This window comes from Tympanuchus pallidicinctus, unplaced genomic scaffold, assembly GCF_026119805.1.
Source record: "Tympanuchus pallidicinctus isolate F22 unplaced genomic scaffold, pur_lepc_1.0 scaffold3, whole genome shotgun sequence".
NCBI classification, from domain to species: Eukaryota; Metazoa; Chordata; class Aves; order Galliformes; family Phasianidae; genus Tympanuchus; species Tympanuchus pallidicinctus.
In genome coordinates this window covers 82,418,227-82,443,424 of record NW_026294747.1, presented here as the reverse complement: position 1 = coordinate 82,443,424, position 25,198 = coordinate 82,418,227, and the positions used below count along the sequence as shown (strand labels likewise).

Genomic DNA, 25,198 nt, shown 5'->3' with positions numbered 1-25,198 from the left:
TAGAATAAACAAATGATCTCAAATGTGCCTCTAAAAGGGAAACTGCTTTTCTGTCTTCCAGGTTGGCACAGTTCAGAAGTGATTGCTTACCGAATCAGTCAAAATACACATGAGGAAGCACTGCTTTTGCACTGCTAATGATGAATAGAACATGCTATATGCTTTACCACTCTGTACAAGAGACTGCTCTGCCAGCTTAATGCCTCAGTGAGTAGCAAAGTGGTCTGAAAGCAGTTCATAGACTTGCACTTAGGGAATTGGGTATCATCATGGAGATAAGTTATTGCTTCCGCTGGTTAATCAGTAACATGCTGCTGTCCTTCATACCGTCAGGACAAGCATAGCAGTAGTAGAAAGAGTAGGCCAGAGGATTAATTAGCAGGGGGAAGTGAAAACTGCTATTAAAAGAGCAGGGAGAATATCTTGTGAACCCATTTCTGATTCCTCCCTCTTTGCCTATATTTCTTGAAAAAATCAAGTTGAAAGCAAAAGATACATTTGGATGCTGAATGTTAATTACTGAAGTAATAACCATAAAACAAAGATCATTTTTTTCCTAAGAAATTAATAACAAACATCACATCTTGTAGCAAACAATAGCAAGATTGTGTGCCTTTTTCCAGGAATGCAGCAAAGTGATCATTAGAAGAATACAAAAATTAACATTTTAGAGTGGGAAAGTTGGATTTGTGAACCACAACAACTAAAACCTAAAACAAGTCACCATGAAATTTCATTTCAATTGAATAGACAGCTGATGATGCAGTGGCCTTTGTTAACTCTTTTGAGACCTCTAATTTTTCCTCTATCATCTACATAAATAAAAACCTGATCCATCTCTGTCACTCAATTTTAAAAAATGGATCCAAACATCAAAACCAAAAAGAACAATAACATAAATTATTTTTTTATCCCCCCCTCCAAAATCTGATGTATTTTATCTGATAACAACAGGCCTTGTAAAAATACCAAGTGATGGTCCTCATGAGGTGTGCTGGAATTCCAACTGCACAGGTACTGGAAATTTAAGAGCTTGCAAACTTAAGAGAGGACAAGAAACAATCAGAAAGCTCTGCTGTTCAGTATTCTCACACCTATTTTCAGAATAAATGTCCTGCTTTTCTCATCTCCTTACAGAAGACAAGAAAATCTGAACACTTTGAGCCCCGACAGCATCCTCAGGCCAGGTGTTCAACAGCTCCAACTCCTGCTCTGTGACGAACACCTTCTTCCTCTCAACTATTCTGATTTTTATTTTATCTCTCTTTTCTGTAAGTTTCACATTTATGATTAATTTTAGCTTTTTTCACTGTCTAAGGGAAACACACAAGATAGCTGAAGCCTACTGATGATACCAATAATGGGAGAGCAGGACAAAGGAACACAGAACAAAACAATTTTCACAGCTTAACAGTAATTGTAAGAAGTGATGCTTTTTCCCATTTCAAAATTATTTTTACTCAGTGTTTGTTTAGCAGCATAAACAGGATTTACACATCTAACCCTCATCTTTCTTATAAAAAGAAACCGAGTAGCTGATCAGCTGATTCAAATTCCTGTATATAAAGTTGAGAACTATATCTCAACTGGTTTCTTCTTACCAGACCAATGCAAAAAGTAAACTGTTACAAGTTATGGAGGATCCAAGAAAGGATAAAGGCACAGAAATACTTTCCAGAAGTGAAAATACAGAAGAAAAAGCCAGTACTAAAACTAAGGGTTATATAATGAGTTATCATGCTGAAACATTCATGCACACAGAAGGGAATCACACAGCTGTATTAAACTGCAGTAGTTCCTGTTTATAGTTTGAGCATCTTCCTGTTTATCGTTTGAGCATATATAGAATTAAATCCAACATCCATGCATGCATGACGAGCAGATTTCAGTACTGGGGGAGAAAAAGGCAAATGACTGACAGCATACAGCATTTCTTCACTTGCAAACATCTCATCTAAATACGTTAAGAACATGTAGGTATTCCTGCAATCAGTCCTGAAGAATGCAGAACATATCTATAACTGAATACACAAATCTAGCATTTGTTCAGTGGATCCAAATGCTAACTTCCACTGGCACCATTTGTGTTCGTTACAGTACAACACAGCACGGTTAGTTTACTGAATTAATGTACATTAAGAGAAAGACAGAATAGAAAGGTAGAATGTGGAATGGTACAATGATGGAGATGCTCTGTTCAGATGAGCTTTTACCGTACAATGAACACCATGCACTGTTTATTGTAGTGTTAACATATTGGCCCGTTCTTCTTCCAGAAACGTGGAGCCAATTATGCCACTCAACACAGTGGGAATAAGGTAGTTCTTATTTTCTACCTTTGACCCTTTTTTAGCTGGGCTTATGTTTTCAGAGGAAGGTTCTGTTGAGCTGGTAGGTGATGGCAGGTTGCTAGAAGAATTGGATCCTTTGCCACCCTCTCCATACCATGTGAATGGTACACAGTGTGGGAGAGAGGAGGATCGTTCTGTTGAAGATTTACTGTTGGCTGATTTCTGCAGCATCTCTCTGGTGGTCCTGTGTAAGAGAAAGGAATTTGTGTTAGAGCATAAAATACAAAAAAATGCTACAGAGGTAGTTAATTGTAAAAAAAATATACGACATTCCATGTAACTGTGACTAATCACCACAGTGGCATGCAGCTGGTAACAGCAGTCTTGAAATCCCTCTTGTAACAAAAGGAAAAAGTGTGTTCTTTTGATCTGTTTTCTAACTTTAGTTCTTCAGATAACATGCATGCAGCAAATGGAGACAGATGCCTGCACAAAATGCCTGTGTCCCTGTGTTTTGGTGTGAACCAGCTCCAGTCAAGAAGCCACACACTGCTGGTACCACTGGGGCTTGGTATCTCAGCATGATCAGACTCAGCACTGACCCAGGCAGGCTCTGCTTTCCTGGGTCTGGCTTGGATTTGGAGCACAGGCAGAAGGCTACAGAGCACACCTGCAGACAGGTGTGTCTACACACACCCACATAGATGTGTCTTTGTTACAACAGCTAAATACTGAGAGACATCCTGTTGTTGTTTTTTTTGTTTGTTTAATTAAATATTAAAAATACAACTATAGAAAAAAAAATGAAATAAACATTTGATATTATCAGCTCGCCTTTTCATAGTAACAGTATATAAATCTTCCCTCAGCTTCTAACTTATGGTCAGCTTCTAAATCATTATGGATATAATCACTAGCTGTGTGCATTGGGAAGCTTCTTTTCTGCATAGATGAAATGGAGGCTGCCAGAGAGCCTCCAGACAGCAAGACAGAACCAGAATCCTCTCTCCCTTTGGCTTCTTAAATGAAGATGTGTCTGATACAGTCCTGTGCTCCCTCCTTGTGCTCCAATATTGCTTGAAAGAAGACAGAAAGAAAGACATTGTCCAAATCACCTATAGCTCCAGGCTAAGGAATGTAAGAATATGTGCTTTCTACTTAAATGGGGGGAATTTGTTTATAGGTTTAACATCAGTGATAGTCTTCAGAAATAATTCAAGATTTTCTTCTACACATCTTCAGTTGTTTCTTGGTGGTGTTTTTTTTTTTTAACATGGTAAAATAACACTTGCAACATAGATCTGACAGCGTGATTAATTCTACATCAATCTCTAATGCACTAATATACAAAAATAATTATAACAGGATGCTGTCTTTTGATCATCATCTTCCTTCTTTCAAAGAGCTTATACAGCTTTGGACTGTAAAGAAAACATCCTCAGATTTTTCTCAGGCAAATTCTTTGGAGTTACTAACAAAGGAAGTGACAACTGGTGTTTAAAAAGTTACACCGAAACAACAACATTTCAGTTTACAGATGTACAGCAAGGATTACAGATGCTCGTGAATTTTGTGTTTCATAGTACTCAACTTTGTTTTTAGCAACCGTATCCAAACTCAGAAGTATTCAGTGACAAACAGTGCAAATAGCTGATTTATCAGAGGGTCTCACAAGCAACTGATCATCTTATGCTGGTATCAGGAAGATAAGTTCTGTAGAGGCTGCTTCTTATAAAGAAGCATACCTTCCTTCTTCCCAACCTGTCTGGTAGTTAAATGCCACCTGGTGTTAATACCTTGCTAAGGGTACTGGCTGCCTTACAGCTAAGCACAGGTGCACAGAGTTTGGTTAACAAATCCCTCTTCCAGTACAGAAATACAGCAATGAACATTAACTGTAGGACACACTGCAAGCAGAGAATGACTGTTACAGTTTGTTCTGACACCAGCACAGAGATGCTGACTGCTATAAGATCACCAAAGATCCTGCCAGATATGTGCAGAATGTGAGTGTATGCTGTGTTAGAACAGGAAACTTGCAGTTCAGTACAGTATGCCTGAAGGGGTGAATCAGAAGTCTAACATTTCTTCTGCTTCTGCGATTTTGAAGAGACTTGTCCCTGGGACAAGTGTCAGACTGTCAGCAAAACTCTCCAAGCTGCTACTCAGTTTTTCAAATGCATATATTTTTGGAACAGCATGTAACTTTGCTTTCTTTAGCAAGCTCTTTTATCGTGTGTGCTTTCTATTGTATTATTTTATGTTCAGAAAAATTTAGAGTTGCTAGAACCTTAGGACTTTCAGAATATATTACATTTGCTTAGCACTCCTGATGTTTACCTGAATGCCTGCTCCTCATACCTGGAGCCAGGTATGGCCCCTCTGGATGGGACTATGTCAGACTCATCACTACACAAGGAGACCTTCATTAAAAATCCACACCATCCTCTGTAGAAAAGGCTGCTTCCTGCCATTTTGAATGCTCATTTATTTATTCAGAGGCCAGATGCTGATGGTCTCATCAAATCTCACAGATAATTCAAAATTCCTTGCCTGAGTTGGTGACATGACCAATGCAGTCTGTATTTCTTCTATCTGCTTTCAACTTATGATGTTCATCTTCAGAAACAAAACCTTCTGAAAGCATTCCTGAAGTGGGCACAGTGAAGCTGCAGGGAATATCTGCTGCTCAACCTTGCTCTTGGGACTTTTCCTCCAAAATATGTGGAATTGTGTCAAGGTTTCTGAATCAAGGCTATTAATAACTTAGTGTTTATCTGTGTGTATGCATCTTGTAGGCCAGCTCTAATGAACTATTTCTGCAAATCTGATCAATAGATGTGGTAGCAGTAGTGATGAAAATACTTTTAGTATTATCTGTTTAGATTATCGGTTAGCCATTCGTTAGTTAAGAAATCTAGGTTTGTAAGCTCAACGGGTTGCCTCAGGGCTTAAAATTTATTTCTGTGAAGGCAGTGGGACTGGCAGAGTTCAAGTTTTAGGAATATTACATTTTCTCAACATTTCTGCTATGCCATTTCTTGCATCCTCAATCTTTTACCATACCTAAGGCCACAGGTCACCCTAATAGCTTCTTTCTCTTTCCGCTTCTTGCCCTTGTTTGAACTCCTTCGCAAGGGAGCCCTACAACAACATTGGAAAATATTAGAAAATGTCCTTGAAATTTTATTTTTAATCCTTTATATAAAATTAATATTTTAAGTAATGAATGCTTACCCAAGATCTGCAAGTTTTCGCTTTAGTTTTTCTGCATGCCCTATAGTAGGAAGAGTAGTTCTTGCTGCCTGCGCACATGTGGCACCATCTAGGATACATTCGTACACGGGAGAATGTACATTATTATTTTTAATTGCTACTGATCCTTATTCCACTTTCCATCCATCCAGAACAGTCTGCGTATCTGTTCAGGATTAGATATGCATACATGTACACATCTGTAAGTACACAGTTTCATTGGGTGCATTCTTCTCATTTTTAAGAAGATGGTGAAGAAAGCAATAAAAAATTAACAGTCTCAGAACTTGAAAATACACATGGGGAAATCTTATTTTAATCAATGTAAATGACAAAAGTTAACCTTGTTTGAGCTTCAGTGAATATGCAGTAAGACAAACAACACAGAAGATTTACACACACAGAAGATAAACATTACAGCAAATCCCTTTTTAAACTCAGCAGTGGCTGCTCATTTCTCCCTTTGCAGAAATCACATGGTATGTATGCTTTCCTTCAAAAATGATTGCTGAAACTTTTTCTTGAACTTTGGAGCAGAAGGTACTTTTATGACGGACAAACTAGACAATAGTTATCTGCTTAGCTTGAATATCTTGGTTAAAATGAATATTTAACTTGAAATCCAACCACTTCCACTAAGAAAATTTGAAAAAAAAATTTAAAGTAGTATCTTAGTTAATACATTTGTCTTTGGTCCTCTACTGATTTCTTATCCTTTCTACATAAACTGTTAACAGCTAAAGAGGGACAGGCTGTAAGAACCTATGGAGTCAAAATAACAGCTCAAAGTATCCAAAACACCCTGTGAAATCTATATGGCAGCTAAAACACACACCAACTGAATAACGCAGACACGGTTTCTGTGATTCTTCAACACAAAGAGTGCCCCCAAATCTTCTAGAGGAATCAAATGAAGGTCAGTCATTCACATCACTTGCAATTTGGTGACTTTACAACGTGACCTCAGATTTACAGTGGCTTTGGTTAAAAGCACTGCTGTGTTTGTGGATTTCTCCTAAGGAGGCTGAGAAAGATTAAACCCTCAGAATTAACCCACAATACCACAGGACAGTAAACCATGCACACAGAGGAACTCTGTACATTGCTCTGTGGATACTGTTTGGCCAAGTTTTCATTCAGGTACAAAGTTCAGTGTGGAAAGGACTCATGAATCATTGTGGAAAAAGCAAGAAAACAAGGCTCCTGAGACATTAACACTCTAAAGGACATGCATCCTACTTCTACTAACATCAGCCCTACTGACAAGTAACCTCAGGTCAAAAAAGAAAACATACAGAAGATCCCCATGAGGAAAAAAAAAAAGCAATAGGCAACCTTAGGCAATGCATACTTTGCATCACCTCTACACTGCGCACGCTTCTCTCTTCTCCTCAAAGATCTGCTTATGGCTCCTCTTTCATCTTTAATGTATGCTTTTCATCTAACCACTGTCAAAAGCACTACTTTGAAGAATTAAAGATTGCAAAGCTTCCTTTCACACTTGGTACTCACAGGCAAGTGGCTGGGGGGCAGAAGGCTTTTTTGAGAAACATCTTAAAGCAAATGAAACTACCAGATACATTAACTTTGTGGTGGGCAAATAATATATTTAGTAGCTGGAGGTTTTGCTCCTGTGGTAGTACTCTGCAGAGCTTGGCAGGAGCACATAGCAGGTATAAACTCCATCCAAGCTTTTGTATTACTTTGTTCCCACTCACATGCAGCTGGGCCGTGCTGGAGCACTTTGGGTAATGAGGATTTGCTGTGAAAAGCACTCATGCTGGCCATGAGATACTGGGGAAGATGGATGGGCTAGTTTCCAGCAACAACTTCAGTAGAGATTTCAATCTACTGGGCTCGCATAGGTGCAGGCGTGCACTGCTTAGCCCATAGCAGCAGCCATGAACCAGGGCTGCAGGTCCCTGCCTTGGCAGAAGGAACATTTGACCACCCTGGAGAGCAGCACCTTCTCTGCCTCCTTCAGGTTCTTCTGAGAGGCTGAGGGAATTCTGGTTCCTGAGGATCAGTGCCACAGAAGTCATTTAACCATCACTTTCAGCCTGCCAGACTTGGTGTAAGTAATCTGCAGCTGATGGGTGGCAAAGGAGTCCAAATCCAATTTTCTGTCCCATGGTCACAGCACAGCTGAAGCCATCCCTACATCAACTAGAGATGGCCCACAGAGATCACCTCAACTGCCTTGCCAAATGAAGTTGCACAAAGCAAGCAGAACTGAAGAAATTTAATCATGCTCCTATATGAAAAAGTCATGCTCAGAAGACAAAGAAGCAAAATTCCTCACCATTTCTCAATGAAATGGAACTCCTGCCATTTCAGCTCTTCCCACAGCAATCATGAGGAAAAAAAACCAGTGAACTTGCTAAAGCTCACTTTTGCTGATCAGTGACTAGCCATGGACCCATGACCACAAGTATGTGATCTCCTTCTATCCAAAAAACCAACGAACTAAACACAAAATTTTATGTTCTTTTTATATTCTGCAATGTAGGAGTTTGACAGCCCAACGATAATAAAAATAGTATCACTACCACACTTATTGCAGAACAACTCCTTTAGGATGTTTCTTTTTCGTAGAATTTATTAAATGTAAATTCCTCATCTGAAAGCAAATTGCTCTATTTTAGCTTCTGTGTACCCATTAGGATCAGAATACACCCAAAAGCATTGGCTGTTTACGTAACAGTCACAGCGGGGAAAGCATGACACCCTTCCTTATTTAGACACAGATTATTTTTCAAACCTAAGTTGGGAAGGAAAGAGCACGGTGGGTGGAATGTAATAACCTATTTCTTAAAATATAAGGTCTAGGCTCCTTCAAATTTTTATCAAGATATTTTTCATACATCGGATGTAAAAGCAGGATTTAAGATTTCATTGATAAAGTAATCACATGCCTACGCTGAGATAAGAGTTGAGCAAGCCATGTTCTTATGTCCACATCCTAATTTTTAGTTGTAAAATTCAGGCTCCGAACTTAACTTTGATTCATTAAAAACTGTACAATTAGCAACTATGTAATGAGATCAGGAATATTAGAATTCAGCATATATTACACTGCATTATATATATAAACATCTGCATATATTAACCTATGTCAAAATCAACAAAACTTGATCAATCTGTCTTAAGAATCGCTGTGAAAACCCTATATGATAATAAAGAAAAATAGGTTGCAAATGAATGGCAAGTCTTTCCATTTACAAAGGTAGAGAACAATCTTTAACAAGTTGTGCTTTATTTCAGTTATTTCCATTTAGCCAAAGTTTGTTCTGAACCTATCCAAACCTATTTCTGCAGCCTTAGAAGCGATTTTATCATGTAAATTAGCTTAAGTTACAGTTAGAGAACACACCATGCATGGACAAGAAAGCTAAAATGCTTTAAATTTGAAATGGAGGGCTCAAAATTCTGTGCAGTAGTGCACGTAGGTTGCTCTGAAAGTAATGCCTCCTACTTATTTACATGCAAACTACAACAGACACAAAGAGCATAGTAACATTATTTGATAGAGCTAGTTGTCAGCTACAAACCATTATTCTTCAATACTTTCAACACCACTAGCTGTGCATTTTCACTAGAGATGAACAAAAGCCAGCCTGCTGCACTTGTAACAATCTATACCAGTGGAAGAGACCCACTGTCACTGTCATCACTGCTGAAATGCATCACCCACCACCTGAGTTTGCTCACATCCACTGCTGGTCTCCATAAATGCTCAGCAAACATCAATGAATGTCAGTGGGTGCCATTTCTTCCACACGGAGGAATTCAATTCCACACTTTTACTTTACATGCACTTCCACGTCAGAAACCATTTTGTCAGACTGCCCCTCTGCTCCGTCTGCTTCATGGTAACAAACTGTAACAGAATATTGCTGGGATGGTTCAATCTCTACTGCCATACTAACATCTGCCTCTGATGTCATGGGGCACCAACATAAAATAGGAGGCAGTACTTTTGAAGCAAGCCTCACATTATGAATGCATTGAATAAACAAGAATTTGAAAAATGTACCAGAACTAAGTATGACTGTATCATGTCTTATCAAGTTTACATTTAAATAATCTCTACTAAATAAATAATGATGTGGCCAACCTTTCTAACTAACCACTATTTTTTTCTCCTATAAATACAAACTCCCCAGCCACCGACCTCCTGTTTAACCAAGACTCTGATGGCTCTCAGCAATTAAAAACTACAATCTGTTATTTTTGCTTTATGCTCCTTTCCAAACTTCCAAAAAAAGCACTTAGCAGTGCCAAAAATCACATAATTCATAAGTACAATGCATTTATTAATCATGTTTGTAACACAAAAATGGACTGAGGCCCAATAATATTGTGTTTTGAAAAAAATAGAGAATATTTTCTTAAAGGAATCTTCCCCCTATTTTTTTCAGTGAGCTCTAAGAAAGAAATAAAAAGAAAGAAAGCAGCTCCTGATCTCATTCTGACTTCGTCCTTTTCTTATACCATCATACAAGGTCAGCTGTAATTTTCTGATGTCCAGGTAGACAAAAGAAGTTATGAGAAGATGACCTAGTTGCTATGGTTTAACTACACAACAGTTCATAATGTAGATGTAAGTAAGCAAATGGATGCACCAATTTATTGTAAAAAGTAGTAGTACCTTGATCTTGCAAAACATTCCTGCCAGCTGGGTGATGCAAAGGAGATGCTTCAGAGCTGTGCCCAGATTTTGAAGGAGAAGAAAGTGGAGTGTCTCCCCGAGCACACAGGGAAAGGACACCTCCTCTGTGGTGCTGTCCTTCTTCTTGATTTTCAGTTAGGTTGTCAAGGGAGATTGCTGCACTGCTAGCCACTGGGGAGAGGGAGGAAGCACCAGAATCTGATGCTGGTGAGGATGCTCTCATACATAAGGGCAGTGGTGATTTTGAAATGTGCATGGGACTACTGTAACTGTTTGATGGCTGTTGGCATAAGAGATTATAAAGCAGGTTATACCATTTAGTAACTGATATAAGCAAGGTTTACTATGAACATGCAATTCTTTTATTCATTATTCACTTTTTATTTGTAAGAAACACATTAGTGATTCATGTAATTACCTTTCGATGTCACACTGTGTTTATTGATATTTGCTTTCAAGCAGAAGTCAGAATCAGATAAAACAATGAGTAAATATCACATCAATAGTGATAACAAATAAGAAATAAAGGAAAGTAGCATTCAAGTTCTTTTCACCTCCTGCATGTATTAAGGACCCACTGTACATCACAGAGCACACTTATTTCAGAAAACCCAGGATTCCTGTTAAAAGAAAATGTAAAAAAAAAACAACTAAAACCAACAAAAAACCCAGGTATGCTGAATCAAAGGAGATTTAAACTTCTCTCAAGTGCAGTCACAGCATACTGGCCACAGAGGAATACATACTGCCTGTGCTACAATGCAAGGACAAAGACAGAGCATAAAAAGAGGGGCAACCTAGCGTTCCACAGGACGCATGAGAGAGGGCAGAGTCCTTCTCACCTTTCGTTCAAGGCTGTCCTCTCCATCAGTTGAGCTGATGCTGTCATAGAGCCTTGTCCTGGTTGGCCTCTGCCGCTTGTTCTTCACTGAAAGCTGAGCTCGGGTTTTCAGAGCTTTTGAGTCCAGCCTCTCTGTTTCTGGCACTGCCTCATTGAAATCTGTAGGAAAACATGATTTAAAGTTATTTGTAATATACATATATTTTGGAATTAAATGCCTTATCCGAAGATATGACCTGCAACTGAGAGCACACAAACTTTGCATGATTTACTCACACCTGTATTCAGAATTAATAAAGAGCACGTGCAAAAAAGTGATTATGTGTCTAAACCATTAACAGATCCATATCCAGTAACTCCATTGAGGAGAATCAACTGCAGAGATTTTTAAATTCAGCAAACGATTGCCATTGTAACATGGGACCACGCCAGAATAAAACTGTTAAACACTGTCCTATCCCAGAAAACAAGTCCACAGACTCCCTCAGACCTACTAACGTGTGTTTGGTCTACAGAGCACTCCTCCATCACACTATTAAGCGAAGGAATCCTCATCTCCTTAGTTTTCAGCAGACATTTTCCAGCATCTGGATGAATATCTCAATTTAGACACAGTGGGCCAATTCATTTATTTCCAATCCTGCCCTTTTCGGTCACCTGCAGAGGACATACTGTATGGCTGCTTTCTTCAACATCTGCCCCACTGTTTCCCTTATAACTTCATCAGTTCTGCAAGCTGCTCATCAAATTACAAAAGAAATATACAGAGCTATCCTCAGGCTGCTCTACCTTTTATTATAACTGGAATGGCTTACAAATTTAAAGAACCTACTTTGCTCTCTCTCCTGTACCAGGTATCCCCCAAAATAACCTTGGTATAGCATGTGCATGTTATAAACAAGCAATGTCTGTAGTCAGTAGCAAAGAAAGAGTGATAAAGCCAGTATCTAGATAATCAGATAATGATTTTCAATTGGATTGATTTACAGGCAGCCTCTCACAGGATTATGAAACAAGTGCTAAACTCATTCCTTAGGACCTACAGTGAAACTGCTTGCTGGCTATGCCATGTGCTCCATCTTAGGAGGGGACAGCAGAGAGGAATCTCACCCTATTCTGGACGCTGAGGTCATCTGTTGTTTAAAATTGATAATACAAATCAGGTGCCCCAATTGTTTGCTCCAATTCTTCAGTGAGCAAGACTACTTTTTTATTAGTACCTGGCAATCTCATTTGTTATTTCCTCCTAACTGCACTGCCCACAGTAGTGGGCTGCAGTACTTGTAGATTCCTCTTTACTGTATTCAGAATTCCTTCAAACTCCTAAAATGCAAGAAAACTTAGCTAAACTTAAGTAAAACACCACTGACAGAGTGATACATCACAATCTCTAATACAAACCAATTACTAAGACTGATCTAGCTCAAATGGAGTTGTATCTCACTTGCACTCAGATCACATAAGGCTCTCTGCCAAGCTCTATTCCTTAGCAGGAGACTAGAGGCTGCAATCATTACTGTGATTACCAGAATCTACTGCAGCTGACTGGTTTCAGCAATTGAACAGCAAGCAATGTGTTTTGGCAAAACCATTAGTGAGCTTGTTTTACAGCTTCAGTGGGCTGAAATAAATTTTCACTGCAACCAACTGCCAGTGGTGTTCAACAGAGTTTGTAACGACATTCAAAATGAAATGAAATTATTCCACCTAGAAGCTCCATAAAAACATTCTGAACTGTAGCTATTCAGAACAGGAATGGAAAGGCCAAGTGTTGTATGTGTACAAGAGAGAAGGGACACTGTTCTACTTGATTAACTTGAAAAACAACTATATACTGTGTGGAGCAGGACACAGGCTGTTAGATCTGTTAATACACTGATCTAATAGCTCAGAAACCCTCTGGGAGATCTGCAACAAGCAATAATTATCCCAACAAAAAACAAGGCAGTCATTGGAAGACTTGTGTGAAGGCTGAGAGATGTACTCTACAATAACACTGCTTAACCCTTACAAAGTTCCTGTACTTTCTGAATGAACGGAGTTTGTGTAGGAGATGCTGTACTCTACCATGTACGCTTTAAAAGATCAAAATGATAAAAAAAACTATAATTCATATATAATCAGGAAAAAGCTGGACACTGTCGCTTCCACACCTATTTGCTGTTGTCTTCATTCATGTAGCTTTCTGCTAGAATAAACAGCCAAATCTGTTTCTTGTTTCTTCTGTTCTGAAGGCAATTTTACATCTTTACACTTTGATCTACTGCTCCAACATCGTTACCAGATGCATGTAAATTACAGAAGTATTTCATATAAAACAATGGAACTATGAAACAAATGCATCTCCTAGTTTCACAGTCATCCCGTACAAGAATGCCTTGTGAGCAGACTAAATACTTAATCAGTGACTTGCCTCTACACATCAAGCTGACATAACAGCTGCTTTCTTAGCAATCAATCATCCACTGAAATGATACTTGAGTATTTCAGCAAATTTAACATTTTATAAAGCTGAAGTAAGCTAAAACATATTTATGAAAGGTGTTCTCATATTTTAAGCCAGACAAGGAAATTTTTTGTGGTTTCAACTTTCTTTTTTGTTTGGCAATCCTCAAAGTAGAAATCAATTCATCCGTCAGGCTAACTTACTTGTCCACGTACTCTATTCCTAACACACTAATTATCGCAAGATAATCTTACTGACATTTTTGCTTAAAACAAAGAAACAGAGACATCTTAGCCTCACTGAATCCACCAACTTTAGGAAAGCAGAAATCTTCCTCTTGCTTTCTACAGTATCCTGACCCTCACTCTAAGAAGACCTGATTCAACCAGGGGTGCAAACATCTCAGTGACTTTCCACCACCACCAAAACAAAGACCTCTTGCTGTGCAGTCCATTTCTTCCATTATTTGCATATTATCACAATTTGAACTGCTTATATTTCTTCCTTCAGGTGCACACTTCCATGCAACCCTTCCTTTTGTTGCTCAGCTAAGGCAAATCACTGACATACTACTGTGAATGTCGATTCATGTAAGTGGTCACACTGGCCTTATTCAAGCAAAATGCCACCTGGGCCTGGAGGCTGCTCTCTCTGCTTCCCAGAGCTGGGCTACTACCTCTCAGTGCCACCTCTTGACCTAGCCTTGCTCCAACATGTTGCAAAGAAACTGCTCAATAGCATCAGCAAGTGCAGTACCGTAGGAGTCTTCCAATCTACTGTTGAGCCGGATAAATATCTTACAGGAAAGTTGTAACAGGTTCAACATTGCTCATGGAGACACTCTAATTAGACTTTCTTTCGGCAGGCCTTGAACCATTTGACTCCAAGGGCCTTCCCTTTACGTTATTTCAATACCACTGCACAGTGGGAAACAGCTTGCCTGTCCACCCACTGAGTTTCCATTATACACACTGATGGATTTAAAAATCTTCTTCTGTGAACTGATGCACCCCTGGGCACCCCAACACACTCAGCACATCCAGCAGAGTGCCTCGAAGGGGCATTTGCATAGAGATAAGCAAGTACTGGCCAAGCTGGCGTCAACGGTGAACTGTCAACTGATTTCAAACCACAGGGTCCTTCCAGGACATCCACAAACAGTTTGTTTCTCTACTGCAGACATAGCTCATGACCACTACAACTGAACGTTACACTTCATCTGTTTTTCTGCACTCCCAGACCTAATCAAATATCTGTAAAAGAAACACAACCCTCAGTCTTCTGGCGTTCCAAGGCAAAATAAAGATTCTGGGCTGTAATGGTTTAGATTTTCTCCTTGTAGCTTCCACTGGTGATCCTGGAAGCCTGCCACCATGAGGTTATGTTGCAGCCAGAGGAGCCGTGCTGTCTGTCGGGATGTTGCAGCGCCCAGGCCGCCTGCAGGCAGGGGCTGCCATGCTCCCGTTCTCATGACAGGCCAGTCACACCCATCAGTTGGTCCAAACATAAATACCACACGTAAATATAATCAAGATCTCAGTTCACGCTGAAGCAAAAACTCATCTTAGTGTCATTTTAATTATCAGGATATCTGAAATAAGAGTTTTTATATAAACTGATTGTTAGGGAAGACATACCTGCAAAGTTCAAAGTAAAAATTATAGTGTGTGGCTGTGTATGCCCAGCTCCACTGTAAAAACTTAATGCTGAGGCTGAAGAAGAATAGAAATGAGAAGAAGTACCAAACACTGGTCAACATTTCCCCAGGGAATGCTTTTCCAGAGAAAAATGGCAGCTCTTAGAAAATTATCATGCAAATACATCAATTGAAAAATCCGGTTTGGAAGTACTGACCGTTTTAGTGCTTTTAAAAGATGTTTCAAGATTTTTTTTTAAAGGTAGAAATTTCAAGTTCTATATACATATAAAAAAAAAGGTAATATCAGAATTTTGCTTTGCAGTCTTGTTTAAACAGAGCGTTTCACTGAATAATAGAAAGTATGTATTTCAGATGGTGCTCATGAATGGATTTCAGCTCCTGAGCCATGGATGTGTGCTGACACTGCTAAAATACGTAAACCTGATTTCTCCAAGGCAGGTAGATAAAGCACAGTTTACTTATGCAATCTACTGTAACATCTACTGAGTTTCAGTGCAGAATTATGGACTTCCCTGTCAACCGGTGCGCTTTCCTGAGATCTCGGGGTAATAAACACTTACTAAAAAGAAGCAGGTAAGCGGAGATTTGTGGAAACCAATTCCACAAGTTCTGTCTATCACACATGTACTGTTTCAGAAGGACATACCCTTTTTATGCACATATATTATGTTAATATATGATTTATATTGATTTGTTTGCAGAGCAATATTCAATTTGTACCCACGCATGCAATAACTGCTAGAATAGTAACCCTAATAAAACATCTCTGTGATTGCTGGTAATCAGTTTAATTGGAAATGCAATGCATTTTTCTTCACCAGTGGAATAAATGATATTATAGTTTATTTAAAATGAATATATTGCTAGGAATGGACCATGGTGCTGATTTCACAGACTGTCACTAAATATTCAGCAAGTATTGTTCCTGCAGCAAACAATTTTCATCCCAAGGCTGTGAATCTAAACTTGGATTCAATTTTGCATATACTTCAAGGATGAGGAACCACTCACTGAAGAAGTTACTGAAAACACTAACCAAAGGAATGGATATTATCTGTACACTTTCACTAACACAGTCTTAAAAAAAAAAAGGCAGTTACCTTTCTATGCAAAACAAGTAAAGCTTACAGTTACCCTGTTGACAGCATCTTAGTGTTATCACGAACTGTTTTTTGGTGCTGTAGATGTAATGTAGAACCAAGTTTTACAGGTCCTTATGTTTTAAATCAGTATGAGCTATAGAAGACTATTATTTTAATGAATGTGCTAGTAAAGAATTTGCATTCTGCTCACAAAGTGCTCCCTACTGAGAAATCATGAGCTCCACCTACGTGATTGCTTTTGATGTCTGTACCAAGGTAGGATCAGAAACATGCAGAGCTCCATTCAAAATGCTAGATTCAAGACTGTTTGTTCTCATTCTGGTAATTTTGTTCTTGTTCAATCTTTGGTTTTTGGACAATTAAGAACAAAGTTAAGAACACAAGAAAGCACAATTTTCTTCTACCTTATTAAGATAACAGAAGCGTGGAATTAATCCTGAGCGTTGGTGGACTGTCACTGAAAATTCATTTAAGCTTCAAGAAATCAGGAACCATCTTTGCTTTGTTAGCACAGACGAGTCACTTCTATTTCTTAAAGAACTTACAATGTATAGTTTTCCTGGGCCTTTACATTTATAATTATTATTTGTGAACTTTGGAAAAAAAACAACATCCCTGTTGTTACTGTTTCCTTTAGATCCTAAATGATAACGATATTTTTTATCCACACATTAGCAGGAGTTACAAGTTCACACAAACCTTGACTTAAGCCATCCAGACAGGACACTTGCTTAGTATCTAGATTTTCCACAGGATCTCCTCTAGAAACTTCTCCAAAAGATGTCTGCCTTTCAAATATATTGTTGTTATTGTTAACCTGGCTCCCATTTTGCTTCAGTAGCCTGAAAACTTCTGCTTCCAAGTCTCGTATCTGAAATAAATAAAACCCATTTTTACCTTTAGCACACATACATATCTGTGTTGTTGTTTTTTTCCCCCAGATTATCAGACAGAATTATCTCATTCACCAAAGACAAGAGTACATATTACTCACACGAGACTGTAAGCCTTGAACCTCTGCAAGATGTGCTTTCTCCAAATCTTCTATTTTCTTTCGTTCAGCTTCCTGGCGTTTGAGGAAGTCAAGTTCTCTTAGGGAAAAAAAAAAGTGCATTTACTGTCATCAAAACAATCAGATTTGAACAGAAAACATTATGGTATAGTGTATGTTTGGCTATACATCCGGAAATTCTGTCTGTAACAAATGTTTAGTTCCTAACCTACAAATGACTATGAAACTAAATAATTACTTATCAGTCTATATGAATGTGCTAGTTGAAAACACAAAAATGAAAAAAAGTAAAAACCTGAGTTCTGCTGCAAGAAACAGGATAGACTGTGTTTTATGAGAATATGACTGATCTCTTTTGTATAAGGAAATCCACGAGTTTCCAGGTACAAATTTAATTTTCTACTAAGTTTAAAGGAAATCTATTAGGTGTTTTTTAGGAGTCTGAGATATTTTTAAAACAACAGACTAAATCTTTTACTACTACAAAGTAGAATAGCAACAGAAAAGCCATGCAAACTCATTCTAGCTATTTTCCCTATTTTTTTCACTTTGAAAATCTATCATATTTATGATAGAAAGTGAATGAGATGCCAATTAGCTATGGAGCAGTCATGAAATTCCAAGCTAGGTAACAACATACTGACTCTCTAAAATGCTTTTTAATGGGAAACAACATTCCCTTTGGCGCTCCCAGCTCTTGCTTAACACTGGTGCACATTTTTGGGTATTCTTTTTTAACTGACTACATTTTAGCATTAATTTAAAAAATGCTGCAGAAGAAGAAAGTTTTGAGAAAGGTAGCTATGTAGAGTGCTATTCTTGCTAGCTATCAGGAGGAGGGACCGTATGAAACAAAGAGGGCCAGTAATCATCACTCAGCTCAACAGCTCAAACATTCCTGGCATCTACAAGAAGAAGAAAAATAGAATATGAAAGAAAACAAAACAATTTTCTTTTGGATGTTGGATTGGTATACAGCAGGAGGGAATTCAACTGACACGTCACTATAAATTGCCGCAAACATTTCAAATCAGGTGTTTTACTAGGATTACTTGTGGTTGTGTGCAACCTCATTTAGTTATCTTGTAATCCTGCAACATTTCAATGCAGAATAAGGCAGATTAAATCTTTGTTTAGTTATAATAAGTAGTTTAGCATTGCTAAACTAATACTCAAATAATACTACCATTTTTTCTGCAACAAAGAACTTGTGGTTTTCATGATAAAAAAATGATAAATATTGTTTACCTTACAGTCGTTTAACAGAGGGTTTCATATTTCAAAATTTATCTTACACGCTTCCTATCTGGGCACTTATTCATTTCCTGAACCTGGTGTAGCTACTTACTTTTGCTGAAAATCCTTGATTAACTTCTTTGCCTTGTTATATTTCTTCTCCAGAGCTTGATACTGGCTTTGTGTCTCCTTGAGGTGCTCGTTCACTGTATGACACAGGGTTTGGGCCTCAATCCAATAACTCTCTAATTTCATCATCCTCTCCTTATTCTCCTCAATGTTCTGCTGCAGTTGGGTCTTCTCCAGTTCCCACCTCACCTTCTCATTCTCAGCAGCCTGTAGCTGAACAGAACAGTGGAGAGCCCAGTTAATAGAGGGGTGCAATGTGCAGCTTAATAGCTTAGTCTGAGTTCAGTCAATGTGAATAGCAAAAATCATGGAGAAACTACAGAAGTAATGAGCCAGCAGAGAAAAGAGCATTCCAGGACAAATACATCTGCTGATACATACATTATTTTTCCGCATAAAATGAAGCAGAACCTTTGTTTTTTGTTACAATGCAGTCCCACTGTTCTCCGAATGTGAACACATTTAAAAATGTCAATAGCGGAGTGTTTCTGCAAACTGTAGCGTTAATCAACCAGCACTGGTTGCTCCATATACCTGGCTGAGGTGTTAGAAAGCTTTCATACTCTTCCATAAAATGAGAAATTTCTTCTTTGAGAGGAATCTGCTTTCCAGATTCTATATTTGATTTAAGAACAATGAGAATTCAAACATGAAAAATGCCAATTATGCCCAATTTAACTGTTTTTCCTTCAAATTAGTAACTACTGAATTCTTATAATTTTTCATGCTTTTTTAATGTCATAATCTTGCTTAATCTAGTAAACCCAGAAAGAAAAGAAGCTGGGAGTAGAATAGAAAATTTAACATCAGGTCATAACCTAGGACTATTTCTCTTTTAAGCAGGAATAGAGTTTTACATATGACACCATAACTATGCCAGAATTATTACAAGGACAAAGAAAACCTGTTATATTATTCTTGTTTTCTTTAAAATTGCTTACTGAGTTGTAAGTTGTAAGGAGCTAATACTAAAAGCAAAAATATGTCCTTGCTGTTTTAGATTTCTGCCCTTAAAGGTGCTAATTCTGCCAAATATCAGTGCTGCTTAGCTTTCTGATCACTGCTGTTTCTATGCCCAGTTTGGCATCAGTAAAGCCCAGTTTTTCCAAGAGACTTCAGAGAAGCCTGAATTTCACTGCTTAATTGATAATAACACTTAGCTCCCATGTTATTATTTTTTGTTGTTGTTAGATTTTGTTATTTTTAGATTTCTTACTTTCCAAAAGCTAGCTGCAAGTTTCAATGTTTGGCACGGAATGAGGGTAGCGTTCAAGGTAGGATATTTTAGCTGCTAGAATTTATGGAAGGAAAGCACATCTTACATTGTTTGCTTATCAATATTATTTTATTTGCTGTAGGCAGTATGCTGGCACCATGGATGATGCACGCAAAGCAAGAATAGGCTGTTTGCAGTTTTAGTAACAATATAACTGAAGTAGCCATAATTTCTTCGGTGCTATTCAAAAGACCATGTAATGAAGTACAACACAAGAAGATACATTAACCCTAATCTTCTATATGGATGTGCACAGATGAATGTTTACACCGATGCTATGAAGTCAGCGGGTCTTGGCACAATCCCCAGGGATTGACCATGCAGCTCCGATTGCTGCACTGGAATTGGAAAGCAGAAAAGATTTCTGACTTTTTGAACTAAAATAGTATAACAGAAATTGTCATTACAGAAAATAACTGCATTCAGAATTGGATTCTAACAGCACTTTATGCAAATTTGATGAACATAACACAAAATACACGGTGAGTGCAAATAGGTGCTAGAAAGAAATAATCTTCAAAAATATTTGTCTGAAGTACAATTTTTACTTTGTCTTCCTTTGATTTTTTTTATAATGTACTCAAACTCAAAATGAAGGATGTCATTATAAAAACTGTTAATACTCAACAACAGAATTATCAGTTGATTTCCCATAAAGCTTATCCTAGTACAAAAAATACAATTTCTTTTTATTGCTATTGCAAATTCAATCTAACAACTAGCAACCAATTGCGAGATGTTTTCCATTAAGCTGGTAAACATTTTCCTTTCTAGAGCATCTTTTAAAGAGAAAAGTAACAGTAAGAAAGTGTTCTTTTTCTTCTCTCTATAAAAAGTATTTTCTATTAAATATGTTTAAATAAATTAATTTTTTCTAAACGTAAGAAAATAAATTAACATAAACAGGACATCTTATTATCACTAATAAATAATAAACCTAATAACTAAGACTTGAATATTCAATCCAAATGCAATTTAAAAACCTGAGAAAATGTACTGGAATTGTAAAACTGGGAATCTGCCATTTAGTCATTATGATAGCTCTTAAAATGTATGTTTAATTGAAGCTGCACAAGTTGGCAGTTTCTCTTAATAGCAGCACTTAGATTTTACTTGAAACTTTGAATAGAGAACATACACTAAGACAAGATTTAGCTGAGCCACCGTGTTTCTTGATCAGCCTTTAATAAGGACGTTGATTTCTCCACCCACATAAAGATACATGTCTTCAGATCTGATTTTGCATGAAAGCAAAAAAAAAAAAAATCAGCATGTATTATCTGCATATTGATTCTTACCTTCGTCTTCAGCTTCTGAATTTCAGCTTCTGTAACTGCATGTTTGATTTGCAACTAAAATTGAAAATATAAAATAAACAAGTGAAGTCACAGAGTACTCCAATATTTTTAAAGCCTGTGCTGCAAGTTGAATACCTTATTACACAGCAGAAGGCCTTGAAGAGTGCTGCAGTGCAGTAGATTGTAAATTAAAACGTCTAGCTTGCAAAATGACTCAGCCTGTGCAATCTAATTAAAGATAGGATGCCATCTAACCACTCATAATTTCAAATCAGAACATCCAATCTGTTTAGCAAAACCAAATGTCTTCTGCTTAAAAAAAAAAAAAAAAAAAAAAGATGCTATCCTGCTGGGCTTTGCTTTGCTCTCCTCTGATGTGAATGTGAAATATGTCCCAGTGCTGTCAGAGAGTCCCACAACACTGATTAAAGCAGGCATGTTACAAAAGAGCAAATACAGAAACAAGTGATTTAACAACTCAGGGAGCCAGGAATCTTCCCTTTAGGGGAAGATTTCTACATGTTTACTACATGAAAAAAAAAAAAGGTAAACTGATGCTATCCTTCTCCATCATTAACCTGAATTATTCTGCTCAAGCTAGCTAATCTCAAGTGAGAGCAGTAACACTGGGAAACCATAAAAAACAGGAAGCAGCTTATGAGCACAGAAAATGATTGCAAAGAGATTAACAGCCTAGGCATTGTGTTAAAGGTTGTATTTACATCATCAGGCACTGTGCCACAATAACAGCAGACCAGAGCAGGGAAAGGGTAGGTTCTGAGGACCTGGCTCCCATCTGCATGCTTTCAGGGACTTGTTTTGGACTAGCCCACATCAGTCTGATCTGGCGGAGTAAATCCTCATTCGCACTTTTGAATCCTTTGAGTTTGGTTTCACCCCAAAGAATTACTATTCACCTGCTCCAAGAACAGTCTGAAGTACGAATTAAACAGCTTCAAAACCCCAATCCAAATGGAAATGATGATGTACATGCACCTGATACTAGGCTGCACTCGCATCCCTGCTGCTTTACTGCTTAAGGCAGTCAGCTTGGTCAAATTCTGACAGGCCCCAAACCTTACATGTAAAGCACTGAACCAGTGACTGGTGTGTGCTGGGCAAGCTGAATTACAGCTTGAGCAAACTCTGCAGGGAAGACAGCCTTAGTTCATTATTTATGAATACGAGGAATAGTTATGGAAAAGTATGTTCTACATAGTGGTTACACGACTGAAGGATGCCTTTGGGAATGGTTTATGTTGAGCTAATAGAGTGCATAAGGGACTTGTGCTGAATCAGAAATTATCACCTCAGGTGAAGCTATGGTTACATTCTTGAAGGGCAGACTGCTAGTAAAAAAAAAATGTACAGACAATTCAGAAGGCAAGTTATTTTGGAGAAGAGGAATAATTTTCAAGATAGCAGGAGTTATCTCAGAGCCAATCGGTGCAAGCATTCTTGAGAAAAGCTTAGCTGCCTTGGAAATCCCACTTTCATGGGACTTCTTGAACCCATTTCTTGTGGCAGCACAGGAAATGCAGTCAGACACAGTTTGGGTTGCAAACTGGCCCTAATTTGTCTAGTGCCTTGTCTCTGGAGGAGCATAACCAAACAGACGGCAGGAGGAATAAAGGATGCGCTGATGCAATCGGTTCCACCTGAGGAACAGTTTAGGAATCTTCGTGTTTCCACCAGTCTTGGTTACTGTCTCCAGGGGACACTGTAAGCACTTCCAGTCCCCAGTTTCCCCAAATTGTTACGTGAATTCACCTTTTGACTTTGCACCAGAACGGATTATGGACATTCTAGTCCTCAGCAAGTGCCAATACAAGACCTCATTCCCAACTAAAGCACTGACCGACGGCAGCAGCTTGCACAAACTCGAACATGTGGAGGCCCACCAGGCATGCTGGTGGAGCACACATGGCTCCAGACTCCAAGAGCCCCAGGCAGACAGCTAATCCAGAGATCTCACAGGGTCCCTGACCAAGTGCTACTGAAGGGCAGGACAGACAGGTGCCTACATAGCTGAAGCAGGAACACACAAGTCCTGCAGCTGGCATTGGTGGCAAGAAGCGGCTAGTGCTGGTGGTCTACCTGATGGGCTATATACCCTATGTAATTTTTTGGAATTTCATCATAAATAGTTCAGGACACTTTAAAGAGATACTTTAGTTAGATATTTGGTAGAGGTTGCTTGCAATTTTTGAGCTCAGTAAAGCCAACCTCTGATCTGCAGCTTTCAGAGAGATCAATAGCTAGTCTTTAAATAGTTTCTCTTAGTAGTGAAAGACAAAGAGGAAAAATTAATCTCAAAACCTCATCATGTTTAATAAATGCCCAGACCTTTGCTTAGGTGATCACTTAGGTTATTGAATCTCGCAACCAAACCCTCACTGTTTTGGGGTGAGGTAAACTCAAGGATGGATGAGTTAGACTTTGCCTTCTGTAGAGATAATAATGAAATCAAAAGGCCAAGGCTCAGAACCTCAGGTTACCTGCTTGCAATCCATTGCCATTTCTTCTAAAAACCCCACAAACCGGTAAGCAGCATTTTATCAGCTTATCATAACATACACAGAAACCCCAAATTGTTGCATAAATGACAATCTGCTCAGGTACAGATGGTTTCGATGGTTATTTTTACACTCTGTTATTAATTTTTCTTAAAATGACTACTGAGCACGCAGTCAGATCACTAGCTCAGTGCATGGTACAGCAGACCCCACCGAGGCAGAAGAAAAAAGACACTTTCCTGTCAGACAGACAAATGTGTAAGCTGGACAACTACCTTTTTTTCTTTTTTTTAATTTAACAGAACTAATTATGCTTGCAGAATAGATGAGAAATAGCAACACATGCAGGGGTTAGACTGAACAATGGGCAAAGCAAATGATTTGACAAGCAAATCTGGACTCTGCAGATTTTCTAATAGGAAAGAAGAAATATATTAGTCCACGTCCTATATAATGCCAGACAAATTCTTGGCAGATACTACTTCATATTTCTGTTTTGTAAGTCAACATAAAGCTGTGAAGGCTTCATTTTAACAAGAGGTATTTTGAATAATTTTTGGCAAGTTTCATTTTCAAGGATATTTTGAAACACTGATTTTCTTCAAAACAACACAATTAAAATATTTATATGTATTATGAGAAAATAGCTTGGATTCATCTAAGACTGCAAAAGGTGGAATGTCGTGAAAAGCTAGTATATGTTAAATTGCTGGAGTACAGTGAGAAAGAAACACAATCAAATCTAGTAAGATTAATGATTTTTTTGTATCATTATATGCTTTTACATACAATATCATTTGTTTTTCATAGATTTCATTATGATGTGAAATACAGTTCCTAATTTTTACACAAGATGTTCCTTTTCTTTATAGATCCTGTCTCTCTTCAGTCATCACAGCTAAAAAATAAAGCTTCTAGCTCTTTCTCTCAAAGAAGTCAAGGAAAATTGGTTTCATTTTTTTCTGTTTTACAGCCAGGAAAACAAAATATGCTGAAGTACAGTGATTCACCCAGGAATGCCCACCTCTATTCTGACTTCCATTCCAAGTGCAAAGCATTTCAAGTAAGAATGCTCTCAAGGTATTTGAGCACATTTTTCTTTGCAAAGAATAAATTCAACTAATTAGGTCAAACTATTATGTTTAAAGATTAGGTCCAACCTACTTGTTTAATACTTTCATTAATCTCCACAGTAGGAACAAGAAAGAACAGTTACTCTTTAAATACAATTCCAGAAAACACTGTGTGGGCTTGTGCAGCGTGATAGTGAACAAGTCCTCTAGTGTTGAAGGAATTCAGGGCAAATACCAAGAAAAATGCATGCACTCACCCTGCCAGAGCCTCTACAAAATGCAGCTGTGTACTGTTAAATGCAATCAGTGGAACAAAAGTAGCATGCTCCTAACAGCAATAACTACGTGGGTTAGTGAAAAAGAGCCCACTCTTCCATAGGAGCATTTCAT

At 38.1% G+C, this 25,198-nt stretch overlaps 1 protein-coding gene and 1 long non-coding RNA gene across 8 annotated transcripts in view; one reads left to right on the top strand and one right to left on the bottom strand.

The window, feature by feature from the left end:
* Positions 1–25,198, bottom strand: part of PPP1R9A (protein phosphatase 1 regulatory subunit 9A) — a 132,915-nt gene that overhangs the window by 9,931 nt on the left and 97,786 nt on the right. For 5 of the 7 annotated variants that reach the window (XR_008208866.1, XM_052692377.1, XM_052692379.1 and 2 more), the window contains exons 8-16: positions 21,220–21,273; positions 18,629–18,858; positions 17,263–17,359; positions 16,968–17,139; positions 11,061–11,218; positions 10,198–10,498; positions 5,529–5,616; positions 5,358–5,435; positions 2,337–2,535 (exon numbers count right to left, since the gene is read on the bottom strand). Coding sequence is in view for 6 of the 7 variants with exons in the window: in XM_052692377.1 (XP_052548337.1) it covers positions 2,337–2,535; positions 5,358–5,435; positions 5,529–5,616; positions 10,198–10,498; positions 11,061–11,218; positions 16,968–17,139; positions 17,263–17,359; positions 18,629–18,858; positions 21,220–21,273 (1,377 nt within the window). In the remaining variant the exon portion in view is untranslated. The remainder of the gene's footprint in view (positions 1–2,336; positions 2,536–5,357; positions 5,436–5,528; positions 5,617–10,197; positions 10,499–11,060; positions 11,219–16,967; positions 17,140–17,262; positions 17,360–18,628; positions 18,859–21,219; positions 21,274–25,198) is intronic. The other 2 variants (XM_052692380.1, XM_052692381.1) reach the window with 1 other exon arrangement.
* Positions 49–2,793, top strand: LOC128085281 (uncharacterized). Its single transcript, XR_008208872.1, has 3 exons — positions 49–207; positions 1,138–1,271; positions 2,738–2,793. It is a non-coding gene; the product is annotated as an uncharacterized LOC128085281 (long non-coding RNA).